The sequence below is a fragment of the Lagenorhynchus albirostris genome, chromosome 17 (assembly GCF_949774975.1).
Source record: "Lagenorhynchus albirostris chromosome 17, mLagAlb1.1, whole genome shotgun sequence".
In the NCBI taxonomy this organism is placed as follows: domain Eukaryota; kingdom Metazoa; phylum Chordata; class Mammalia; order Artiodactyla; family Delphinidae; genus Lagenorhynchus; species Lagenorhynchus albirostris.
Window position 1 is genome coordinate 66,976,541 of NC_083111.1, and position 12,978 is coordinate 66,989,518.

Consider the following 12,978-nt stretch of genomic DNA (forward strand, 5'->3'; position numbering starts at 1 on the left):
GACTCTTTATTTAGAAGATGGTAGAGCCAAGATGGATACCCAGGTTGGTCCAATTCCAAAGTTATTTTGCTTAACCACTCTGCTTCCGTTTTGGTAAGAAAGGGTTCCGGTTTCTCTCTCCTGTTTCAGTGTGTGCTGCCTCGGTGGGACTGATCTGTGTGTGACATGCCCCACTCGTGCATTCTTCAAGGTGGGGAAGGCTGAGCCTGGGGGCCCTGCAGTCATCGCTGAGCTGGTCCACCGTACACCTGGTAGCACTTCTCTGAATGGACCACGTGTTGCTCAAGGAGAACTATCTCTGAAGGGAGGGTCCTGCAGCCAATCCTTTATAAGGATTGTCCTTTATAAGGAGAGTCCCCTGCATCGGCAGGCGGACTCTCAACCACTGCGCCACCAGGGAAGCCCATTTACTCATTTATAAATGAGTGTGGCTGGGGTGGAGGGGGGCGGACAAAAAGCACTTACTGAGCACCTACTGTATGCCAGGCACTTAAAAAGCTTTATCTTAGATAGTGGTCATAACAACTTTACAAGGTGGGTACTAACCCCACTGAAATGAGTAAGACTAAGGATCAGAGAGGTTAAATCACCTGCCCAAGTTGGACATAGGCAGGTGGTGACACTAGGGTTCCATTACAGGGGGTCTCTGATTCTAAAGCCATGCTCCATCCATGGTATCTCACTTCTTCTTAAAAGCGTTAAATTTAAGTGTTACCATAATCTCTCCAACAATGTCACCGAACAAGTTTATAAAGCACAACTCCTTAAGGAAGCCCCGAGGAAATGAGGTGAGCTGTACTCACCTTGGCAGAGAAGTGGGACAATGTATTTTGTTTGGGTGAACGTTTCAGTACTTCTCGAAGGTGGCCACATCATCCTTTTAATCATGGGACAGGCCAAAATCCACTCATTTAGTCATGCAAGTAGCTACTGAATACCTGCTAAGCACAGGATGCTGTGTTAGTGCCTAATACTGAGCCTAGCACTTTGAAGGAATAAATATATGATGAATGAAAGAATGAATGCTGGCCTCTGGAATCTTATCAAGTGGCAGTTATAGCCCAAAGTGCCAAGGAAGCCATCAGAATATTTCTGTAGGAAAGATGCTGTGAGAATCATAAATTGCTTTGGTGTCACACTGTTGGGTACAGGTTGCAAAAAAGATCACATTTCTATTTTCAAAAGCAACATAAAAACACTTAGTTCTTTGTGATGTCAGTCACCGACACAGGGGAACTTTGCATTGCAATGCCTTAACTGCTGTTCATAGGTTGGTTGAAGCCATTCTCTTCCTGTCCAAAAAATTAAGATTTTCTCTGAAACGTTATGTTCAAAACCTCACTGTGTCTGATGCATAAAATACTCTAAAGGCAAAAAGCAAGGAAGGAAGGAAATTGTGGAATGCATATTTTATGACTCATAAAAAAGAGCAATACAAATATTTTTTTGCAACCACAGTGCAAGTGATTTAATGCCATGACTAGAAATGGCTCTTGATGTAAAGCTCTGAGATGACAGTTTTATTTGGGCTTTGGAATCTAAGCAGTAGTTAGTTCAGGCCAGATCTCTCTCCAGTCCCTCCTGGAGAGAATGGTGAGAGGTAGGAGTGGAGTGCAGAGGTGGTGTGGAAATTTCCTCAGGACCCAGCAGGAGCTGTGCAGTCTGTGTTAACCTGAGAAATCACCCATTTGCCTGCACAGGAGACTGTGACTGTGGCCTCTTTCCAGGACTGGCCTCACACATGAATGCGGCAGTTTCTGCCTAGGTACAGGCACCTATCCCTGCAAGCAACCTTAGCCTTTAGCTCTATGAAACTGGCATGTTTCCAAACATCCAATTAAATAGAGGATGCAAGCTCATTACACTCTACCTTCTGAAGGTACCACCTGAATGGCCTGGCAGGGGGCTCTGAGTCACTCCTAGGTGAGCCACTCATGGTTCTGAACCAGTCATGTGGGTTGTGGTCCTTCTTTGTCCTTTGGTTCCTCCATCTGCATAATGGGTGCAGCCAACTTCCAATGTCACAATTTGCTATGGAAGAAAGAATGATGTCATGCAAAATGGTGAAGGTTATTTTGAAGACCCTGGTCAGTTCAATGCAGTCGAATAAATATCCACAAAACAGTAGAATTGCATGTAAGGAATATTCGATTGAAAATCCACTTTCGAGTATTTGATGACGAAATTTTATTTGTTCACAGTGAAGAATCACTAGATCTTCCCCATTCTCAGTTTGCCCCTTCATAAAATGGAGATAATATGAGCATCTACTTGGTGAGGATGGTTGAAGTTAGTCGCCTGGGCTTTGGTGCCAGATGACCTGGGTTGAATCCCAGTTCTGCCATGTGCTGGCTCTGGGCAAGTGAGCCTTGGTTTACATTTCTACCTCCCAGAATTGTTGGGAAGTTTCAGCAAGACGGTGTATGTGAAGTACCGCAGCCTGTACACAGTACGTGCTCAATAAAGGGTAGCTGGTGTTATCATCACAGCACTACTGTGAGGATTGGAATTATGCTTGCAAGTAGGGTGGTAACCAGGTGGGAGTTCTACTCATGAAGCTTATATAAGCTCCTCCAGAGAAAGGAATCTGCATCCCTAGCATCTGATACTCAGTAGCACATCAGTTTCCGTCGTTGCTTGAATGTTGAATAAGTGAGCAATGATGATGAGAATGTGTCCTCTTTACCCTTCATGGAGCCCCCTCCAACCCAGTCGAGCGATGTTTTGCTTTTCTTTTGGCCCCAACTTCCAGGTCATTTCCCAGACGCTCTCCCCCACCTGGAACCAGATGCTGCTGTTCAATGACCTGGTGCTGCACGGAGACCCGAAGGAACTGGCAGGATCCCCACCGTTAGTGGTGGTGGAGCTGTATGACAGTGATGCAGTGGTGAGTGTCCCAGGGCTTCACTAACTGTGCCTTGCTAAAAACTCCCTGTTCAACTAACTTCCTTTCTTTAACCAGCCTGTGACTATGCCCAGAGGCAGTCCTCACCTGGGAAACACTGATCTACAGAATCTGGGAAATGGATGATGACCATTTGCTTTACTAAAGGGTTTTTTGCTTAGATTTCCCTTTGGATTGCAATTTAAATAGAATCTGCTTCACAAAAGTTCAGTCCACACATACTTCTTCAGGAATATAATTATTATACCCAGCCCCCAGCTAGTTCTATACCTTATTGCTGCTTATAAAAATGTCCATGCCTTTTGAAAATAGCAGGTTTTTACTGATTTCGCCTGGTTGGAAGGAATGGGTATATTGTCACTGATTCAGCATTTGTAACTGGGCCTTTTTTTTTCTTCTTTGTTTGTTGCTTCCAAGCCCTGAAACAATGCATTCAGCTCTATCTCATTTCTGTTATGATATTAGCCAAACCTCTTTCTCTCCAAAGATGTCCGTGTCCTGAAACAGCAGATTCAAAAGCTTACTGGAGGGTTTTTTTAAAAAATTTAATTAATTAATTAATTTTTGGCTGTGTTGGGTCTTCTTTGCTGCACGCAGGCTTTCTCTAGTTGTGGTGAGCGAGGGCTACTCTTCGTTGCGGTGCGCGTGCTTCTCATTGCAGTGGCTTCTCTTGTTGCGGAGCACGGGCTCTAGGCGCAAGGGCTTCAGTACTTACGGCTCGCGGGCTCTAGAGCGCAGGCTCAGTAGCTGTGGCGCACGGGCTTAGTTGCTCCCTGGCACGTGGGATCTTCCCGGACCAGGGCTCGAACCCGTGTCCCCCGCGTTGGCAGGCGGGTGCTTAACCACTGTGCCACCAGGGAAGCCCCACTTTGTTAGTTTTTAAGTGTGACTGAGCTAAACCCATTTCCACCTCAACCAAGCTTCCTTCTACAGCCAGGAATGCAAATGCTTGTTTGTGAATCCAAAGGCAATGAAGTAGTGCAGGTACTAAAACCCAGCCTCAGCCAAAGAAAATGTGGGCACTGCCCTTGGACTTGGAGGTCATTTATCCAAGAGTTTTCACTCAATAAATATGTAATGAGTGCCTGCCCTGTGCCAGGGGATACAGCAGTTCTTGAGATAAATAGCAAAGCAGCCCTACGCTCCAGCCCCATGCTGCTCGTGGGGGGAATGTGGACTGAGGCTCCTGGGAGCAGGGATGAGGAAGAGGCAGGAGGTGACCCCATCAAATAGTTCTTAGAGGGCTTCCCTGGTGGCGCAGTGGTTGGGAGTCCGCCTGCCGATGCAGGGGACACGGGTTCGTGCCCCGGTCCGGGAGGATCCCACATGCCGCGGAGCAGCTGGGCCCGTGAGCCATGGCCGCTGAGCCTGCGCATCCGGAGCCCGTGCTCCACAACGGGAGAGGCCGCAACAGTGAGAGGCCCGCGTACCGCAAAAAAAAAAAAAGGTTGAGTAACTGGCCCAAGTCCATAGATCTCCAAAGCAATAGATTTGGGAACTCCAACTCACGTTTGCCTGGACTCCAAACTTGTGTTCCCAGCCACAGGGGTTCCCTGCTCTGGAGATCTTCTGGAATATTTGGTGCCACCTTATTTCTCCTTTTCCCCTTCAAGTCTACCCTGGGTGATTATTTTTACTTTATTCCACTGAACTCAATACACTGAGGAAAGGGATAACCCCTAAGATCGCCTTGAGCCAGGAAGCCCCTAAGATGACCCTCTTAGGGTTTTCCCTGAGAGCCCAGCTGGATTCTGCTGCTCCCCAAGGCTGTGGGAAGAGGTGAGAGGGGCTTAGCAGAAGAAGAGAGTGAGATCGTAGCAGGAGGGAGACACTGAGGCTGACAGTTTTGTGAAGATGAATTACAGAATCGCACCGACGCAGATCAGAACCAGGTAGGTGACCACCAGGGACAAAACTTCATTCTTTTCTGCCCTAGGGGAAGCCAGAATATTTGGGTGCCACCGTGGCTGCTCCTGTTGTGAAGCTCGCTGACCAGCACTATGAACCCCCCCGGCTGTGTTACCACCCCATCTTTTGCGGGAACCTTTCTGGAGGGGACCTCCTTGCTGTATTTGAACTGCTGCAGGTAAGTGAACCAGAAGTGATATCTGCACTGGCCGTCCATCTAGTCTACCTGGCCAGAGAAGCAGCCTCATGGGAAGTGTATGTCCATCACGTTATGCCTGGTCCCTCCCTGCTGTCCTGTGTCTGGAGACGGCTCCTTCTGGGGATCTGGGAGATGCCATTTAGGAACTCAGGGGACGGGTTATTCCCAGAGCCTCCATGCTACAAGTCAGAGTCCTAGGATGAAAGGTCCATGTGGATTTGGCCAGCAATGCTTGAGCAGCCCTATGTGTCAGACCCTGAGCTCCATACAGACCACAGGAGGATATAAAAGGGGAAGGGAGCAAACGTTTGTGGACACTCCCACGTGCCCTGTGTTGTGTTTGCTGCCTCGCATACCTCTCATCACACTGAAACCTCCCTCAATCCTGTTGAGGTAGGGATTATGATTCCCATTTTGCAGATAGTAAACTGAAGGATTAATGTAATTGAATGACTTACCTTGTCATGCTGCTGGTCGGTGGTTGAGCTGAGAGCTGAACTTAGACCTTTAAAGCCTTCTGCTCCTTACACCGTATCACAAAGTTTCCCAAAGACATCGAGTCCTTAGTCTGTCCCACTAAGACATCGGGGAATTTATGAACATATGTCTAGGAGGACTTTTTCAGAAAGCAATGGCAGGATACTTAGGGAGGGAGGCTGAGCCTCTCAAGTCTGGCTGTCCAGTCAAGGACCAAATAGGACAGAGTGGTGACCTGGAAAGAAGTGACCAGGTGGGCCTGTGTCAGGCCCTGACCATCCTCCCTGACCACCCCACTCACTGAGGGCAGGCAGCACTTAGCCTTTGGGTCAGATCAGTCCCTCTCTAGGAAAGCACATTTTCCAGAAATCCCAATTTAAAAAAATCTCTAGTAGAGAAACTAGAAGACAAACATTCCCAAGACGTAGCAAATGAGTAAGAGGGAAGGTGCTGGAGCTGGATTCCAGGAATACGGATCTCATTCCCACACTTACTGGTGTGCGACTGTGGGTAAGCTGCTTTCTCTCTCTCTGTTTGACCTGCAAAATGGAGATGATAATTAACCTGCCTAAAGTGCCTGGCGTGGAATCGACACTCAACAAATGCTACCTATTTTATTATTATTAATATTATTATACCATGGAATATTAAAGCAAAATATCTAGTCCTAAGTGTTTATTCAGGTGAATACATTGAGCTGGATAGAACGGTAATGGCTCGCTGGATAGGGTAGGTCGGAGCCTAGAATCCAGTGTACAGATTCCCCTGAGAGCTGAAGAGGCTGAATAGCATTAGAGGACGGGAACAGCTAGCTACGGGGTTAGACACACTTGTACTCAAATCCAAAGTGCCCAGGTGTGCGGCCTGGGAGCTGCATATGACTACAGAGATGAATTCTGAAGTGCACCCAATCAGCCTTTGACTGTCGTCTGGTTTTTGTTCCACTTGAGGAAGAACTTTTTAAGGCTGGAGTGGCTGCCTTGGAGAAAGAGCAACCTCTCTCAGGGGAACTGAAGCTGGATGAGCTCTTAAAGGGACAGAGTAGCAGGATCACAGGCGTCAGCTCCAGCTCTATGATGCTTGTAGTGTAGGAGGGGAGGAGAGAAGGACTAGTGAACTCTTTGTCTTACAAATCTTAGCTTCTAGGATTCCAGGATGATCAACCAAGTGAGAGTCTAATAGAACCAGCTCTCACCAGATGGATGTGTGTTGCACAGAAACATGGACTGTCAGAACTGAAAGGGCGCTTCAAAATCAGCTGCTGCAGTCTTTCCTTAATTGAGAGTCCAGGTGATTTTAGACCGTCAATGAGTCAAAATCTTAGGTTGAAACCAGGTAGAGCATTAAATCACAGTGAATTAATGTCGAGGGAGTGTTGCCTTTTTTTCTCAGGTTTATTGAGATATAATTGACATATAACGTTGTGTAAGTTTAAGGTGGGCAACATGATAATTTGATATATGTATATATTGCAAAATGATTACCACAATAAGGTTAATGAACACATCCATCCATCACCTCACATAGTTAACCTTTTGTGTGTGTGTGTGTGTGTGTGTGTGTGTGTGTGTGTGTGTGGTGTGAGAACTTTTAAGATCTACTTTCATAGCAACTTTTAAGTGTACAATACAGTATTGTACCTGTAGTCACCATGCTATGCATTAGATCCCCAGAATTTATTCATCTTCAAACTGGAAGTTTGTACCCTTTGACCACCTTTACCCACTTTCCTCACCTCCCTACCCCTGGCAGCCACCAATCTACTCTCTGTTTCTGTGTTTGTTTTCTTTTTTTAGATTCCACATATAACTGAGATCATAGAGTATTGTCTTTCTCTTTGACTTATCTCACTTAGCGTAATGCCCTCAAGGCCCATCCGTATTGTTGTAAATGGAATTTTGCCTTTTTGGATCCTCCTAAGTACCTTTAGAAGAAAGTTTCACGCCCATCTGTGTATTACACGTTTCTTAACCTGCCACCTTTCTTTTTCAGAAAGCATAGGCTTCAGCTTCAATGCCTCTAAAGAAACATCAATGTTATCTACAAGAACATTTCTCAAAGTCTGCTTCTTGGAACACTGGCCCCTCCAAACACAGTGAAAAGAAATTTTAAGAAATGCTACACATGACATATTCCAATAACATTATTTTGTTTTCGTTGGTTTTCTTTTTAAAGTTACTTTCCATTGATGGCCAGTGGTACCTGTTTTACTTAGCAACTTGAAGTTTCCTTTCTAAAAATGAAATTATATCTAATGAAAATGTTTACTAGATAATAACACAGGTGGTAAAAGTGGTAGAAGAAAGACTGATTTGGGAAAACCAGCTTGAGTACAATGCTTTCATTTTACATGTCAGAAAGCCGAGGCTCCAGGTTTACTGGGTGGGATTCAGTCAACTGCTCTTTTCATTGCATGAAGCTTCCTGAAGGGAGTTCCCTAATCCATCAATGAGGGGCTGGACCAGCTGATCCCAACAGGCCCTCTGAGGTCCTGGCTTTCTCCCAGTTCCACGGCCCCACCTCTGATTCTCCCGCCCTCCCTCCACCGTGAGCTGGGCAGACTGGTTCGAGATACGGCTGCTTCCTGACAGTGGGGTGTCAGAGGCAAGCAACCGAAGAGACACAATTCATTAGGGTTTCATTAGGACTTCCTCTCAGTCGATTACGTGTGCGAAAATTAATTTGATCATCGACGCCACTGTCTCAGCATGTGCATCTCCTACACTCCAGGAAGGCGGGAGCTGGAAAACGCCTTCATTTGTCACCAGCGGCTCTCAGTTTCCGTCTGTGGGTGGTTCACCTTCAGCCCGTCTGTCTCCATTACTGAAAGGCTTCCCTGTCTCAGAAGAAGGGTGTAGTACCTGGGTTCTTCAGTGCCCCAGACTGAATTCCTTACCTCCATTTTCCTCCTCTACCCAGCTAGCTGACCCTGTTTTCCCAGTCCTGGCCCACTGCCCCCCTGTTCTCCTAGACTCTCTGCCTTGAGAATTCACACTCAGCTGTAATTCTTCACTCTGGGTTTGTATCCATGGGCAAGCCAATCGTTCCAGCCCGGTGACTGTCCCTTGTTCCTGTAGACCCTCGTTCTCATCAGGATCGTTCCACTGGCCTCTTTCCTGGTCTCCTAGCTCCCTCCTCTTCCTTGTTTGCTTCATCCTCTGCATTCCTTCCAGAACGCAAGTCCACCATACCACTCTCCTCTTTAGACAGTCTGTTTCTTATCTTCAAGATAAGAAAATCTGTATTCCCAAAATCTGTATCTTTGGAACACAAGTCCCTCTAAATACAGTAAAAACAAAGTTTGCGGGCTTCCCTGGTGGCGCAGTGGTTGAGAGTCTGCCTGCCGATGCGGGGGACACGGGGTCGTGCCCCGGTCTAGGAGGATCCCACATGCCGCGGAGCGGCTGGGCCCGTGAGCCCCGGCCGCTGGGCCTGCGCGTCCGGAGCCTGTGCTCCGCAACGGGAGAGGCCACAGCAGTGAGAGGCCTGTGTATTGCAAAAAAAAAACCAAAAAACAAAGTTTGGGAAATTCTTCATATTATGTCCCTCTTGGGACTTTGAAATGCCCGTTACCTTGGTAAAGACTCTGAGAAGTCAGCTATAAAGAAACTTTTGAAATTTCTTTCTTTTTTGAAATTCAACATTTCCCAAATGTTTGTGAGTACAGATATTTTCTTTTTGCATGGTAACTCTTAATATTTCATGAAAAGAAAATCTAGCCCATAGGAGAATGTCGGATTTCCGTAGCTTAGCATTTAAGCTCTCCCCAAATTAATTTGTCTTCAGACTGCCTTTTCCGGCTCACATTTCAGCACAATTACTCTGCACGTACTGTGGCCTCTTTACAGCAGACTATTCTGAATTCTCAGACCTCAGCGCACAGATGTGCTTCTCTGCTTTTGGCCACGCTGTCACCCTATTTCGAAATGTCTCCCTGCTCTGCCGACTCCACCCCCTGCACTCTATTTACGAAACTGATCATCCTCACAGTTCAGGGCAAGAGTTCCCTCCTCCAGGCAGCTTCCCCTCCCCCACCTCAGTCAAATGTTTTCTCCTCTTCCATCCTACGTCACTTTGCCTCTTTTTCTATTTAATCCAGGCTTTTATTTTTAGGATTTATTTATTTATTTTTATTTTTGGCTGCATTGGGTCTTAGTTGCAGCACGCAGGATCTTCCTTGCGGTGCCTGGGTTTCTCTCTAGTTGTGGCGTGTGGGTTTTCGCTTCTCTAGTTGAGGTGCACGAGCTCAGTAGTTGTGGCATGCAGGCTTAGTTGCCCCGCGGCATGTGGGATCTTTCTTCCCTGACCAGGGATCAAACCAACGTCCCCTGCATTGTAAGGCAGATTCTTTGCCTCTGGACCGCCAGGGAAGTCCCAAATCTAGGCTTTGATAAAGGCAATTGTTTACAGCTTGTCTCCCTTAATCTGTAAATTTTTTGAAGGCAGAGGCCCCAAGACGAGCAAAACATATGGTTTTTTTTTTTTTTTTTTTTCTGTACGCGGGCCTCTCACTGTTGCGGCCTCTCCCGTTGCGGAGAACAGGCTCCGGACGCGCAGGCTCAGCGGCCATGGCTCACGGGCCCAGCCGCTCCGCGGCATGTGGGATCTTTCCGGACCGGGGCACGAACCCACATCCCCTGCATCGGCAGGCGGACTCTCAACCACTGCGCCACCAGGGAAGCCCACGTATGGCACTTTTAAAAGCACATCCAGAGGCACCATCCCATCCTGTGCCACCATCACAGCTGTTTTTGTGGCTTTACGTTTGGAGCCACAGGAGCAATTAGCTTTCTCAGGGAGGCGATGTTTTGCAGCCTGGATCGCTCACCTCCTCGCCGCCAGGCAGTGTTCACCTCACCTTTTCCCGGCTCCTTGATCTGGTTTGGTTCCTTCTGCGGCTTCATTATCTTGAGCCTACTTGGCATTCGCAGTGACTGCTGTCTTCTTTTTCTGGGCTTTCTTGTAATTAACTGAACCACATCTGCCGATGCCAGCTAGAATATGTCTGTGAAAAAGAAATGGTGATATGTTTGTGCTTTACAGGTTTTGATGGGCAAATAGGCTTTTTTGAGCATACGGAGCTAATGTGTGTCAGCCAATAAACATTTATCAAGAGCTCACTGGCTTTGGAGCATTACCTGAGAGTCTGAGAATAATGAAGTAAACAAAGGCTTCCTCTTGGCCAAGTCAGGCAAACTCCCCCAGCGAGGAAAACCTCCTGCTCCAAAGCAATGTTTAATAGAACATCTGGCTCCTGAGGGACTTGAAGGGTTAGCTGGCCCAATATCTGAGGTCCAGAGAGGGAAAGGGACTCATGCAGGGTCACACAGCAGAGCCTGGTTTCTGGGCTCAGTCCACTAGTTTCTGCACTAAGCCTCCAGAGAGGACACACTGTGTTCCAAGGACTGAAGATTAGGAGAATGGCCACAGTGGCCGGGACCAAATCAGGGGTGGCTTCTTGAAAGATGTACGTGTTGAGCCAGGTCTTGAAGGTAATGTGGGGTGGCCCACAAATGAGAAAGGCCCTTTCCTTAGGAGACTTTCTAAGTCCTTTGTGTGAGATTTCAATAAAGCATAGCAATTGTCCTCTTGCGGTTTTGTCAACTCCAAATGCACAGGAAATAACACCTTTTCCTGGAGGTCTGCCTTCAAAAGACTTCATTTTCTGTTTTACTGATTATGACTAGTCTCTATGTGATTAAATCAATCTCTTGTAGTGCACAGTGGGAGGATAGTTAAGTCTCAGAGGTTTGGAATCTGATCAGAGACCCTTCTCTATTCTATGGCTGTAATTCCCCTGTCATTTCTTTTTTTTTTGACTGAATATATATATACTTTAATGACAGAAAAAAATTAGATTTCAGCCATTTGTAAAATACTTGAATTTATCCTACATACTCAAAACATTCAACCATTACTTTACCACTCATAATTTTTCAGTTATTATTTAATGTCTATAGGTTTACTTATTTCCTATTTCTATAATATCTGCAAACATTTAGATACCAGAGATATTTTTAAAATGTTTAATCCTATATATTTACTGCTTATATTCTTTAATGAATAAATCATCTGCAAAGGTGTTACTAGAATTTTTTGCTTCCAATAATGTCAGATAACATTCAAAACACTTCAGAGGTTTAAAATCCTACAGAGTATATTTTTCTGACCACTCTGTAAATCACGCAATACTTCTACAACAACACCATAAATTCAGAAATTAAGGAGACTACTTCTAAATTACCCACAAGGTAAAGAATAAGTATGAAGGATATTAGAAAATATTATGAATTGAAAACTTGCTTTTCCAAAATTTTAATATGAAGCTTTAAAATTAATTTATTGCTCTTTTTAAACTTTAGATAAGTGTTTATGTAATTAATTTTCAAGAAAGAATGAAAAGAATGAAATACAATGAGGTTATGAGGATCTATCTGTCTTTTTTTCCTCTCCTCTATACTGTGAGCTCGCTGAAAGCTTATGAAACTATTAGTTTGTGACACGTTGTGAGTGCTCACTAAATGTTGATTACCCTTGGGAACGAATGCATTTGTAAATTAAGAAATTATTCTCTGTGACAAAATGCATCACCTTGATTTACATTTTAAGCTGGAAACATTCCTTTGGTTAAAACAGTGACAGTCTTTCCAATGAGGTCATTGCGCGGCAGCGTTCATTTTCCTTACCTCTCCCAATGTCTAACCAGCGCTTGATCTGTGTGGTAGGTCCCTGCGTCTGGGCTGCAAGGGCTCCCTCCCCTCGACCCACCCGATGTCACCCAGATCTACCCTGTTCCTGCCAGCATCCGGCCAGTGCTGAGTAAATACCAAGTGGAGGTATGGGGCCCGGAAGGACTGGGTTGTTCTTTGGGACTAAAGGGCACTGGTGCATTGCAATCATGCCTGCACTGTGTCAGGAGACTTGAGGGGTGGGAAGGAGACGTGGCTGATCGGACGGAGCCACAAGGAGCTGCCCCATCCTTTCCTGGAAGAACATCCTGTGGTTCTCAGGCTGGCACAGCTCACTTTCCCACACCTGAGCCACACCTGCTGGCGCCTCCCTGGGCCTCTGTGTGGCAGCCCTGCCATCCTCTCTTCAGGTTCTCTTCTGGGGAGTCCGGGAAATGAAGAAGGTGCAGCTCCTCTCGGTGGATCGTCCCCAGGTCCTCATCGAGTGTGGCGGGCATGGAGTCAAGTCCTGTGTGATCCAGAGCTACCAGAACAACCCAAACTTCAGCGTCCAGGCAGATGCTTTCGAAGTGGTGCGGGTCTCTCCCCTCCCCTGCCCCACCCGCTCATTCCCTTCATCTCCATAGATGCGACCCACTCCTTCCTGAACCTGACTTGGGGAGATGTTTCAGAGTTTCAGGTGCCCCACTACTCACAAGAAAGAACAGTTTAATTCAGTAAAAAGCCAGAATTGCAGAATGGGATAAAACGGACTTTTGTTGTTGTTTTGTTTTTAAAGGTTCTGGGTGTAGATCTTATAG

The 12,978-nt window shown here is 46.2% G+C and overlaps 1 protein-coding gene across 1 annotated transcript in view; it reads left to right on the plus strand.

The window, feature by feature from the left end:
- The window catches only part of FER1L6 (fer-1 like family member 6), a 146,660-nt gene that overhangs the window by 93,846 nt on the left and 39,836 nt on the right, over nt 1-12,978 (plus strand). Inside the window, exons 21-24 of the mRNA XM_060127378.1 lie at nt 2,753-2,887; nt 4,842-4,991; nt 12,215-12,325; nt 12,589-12,750. Of these exons, the coding sequence (XP_059983361.1) occupies nt 2,753-2,887; nt 4,842-4,991; nt 12,215-12,325; nt 12,589-12,750 (558 nt within the window). The remainder of the gene's footprint in view (nt 1-2,752; nt 2,888-4,841; nt 4,992-12,214; nt 12,326-12,588; nt 12,751-12,978) is intronic.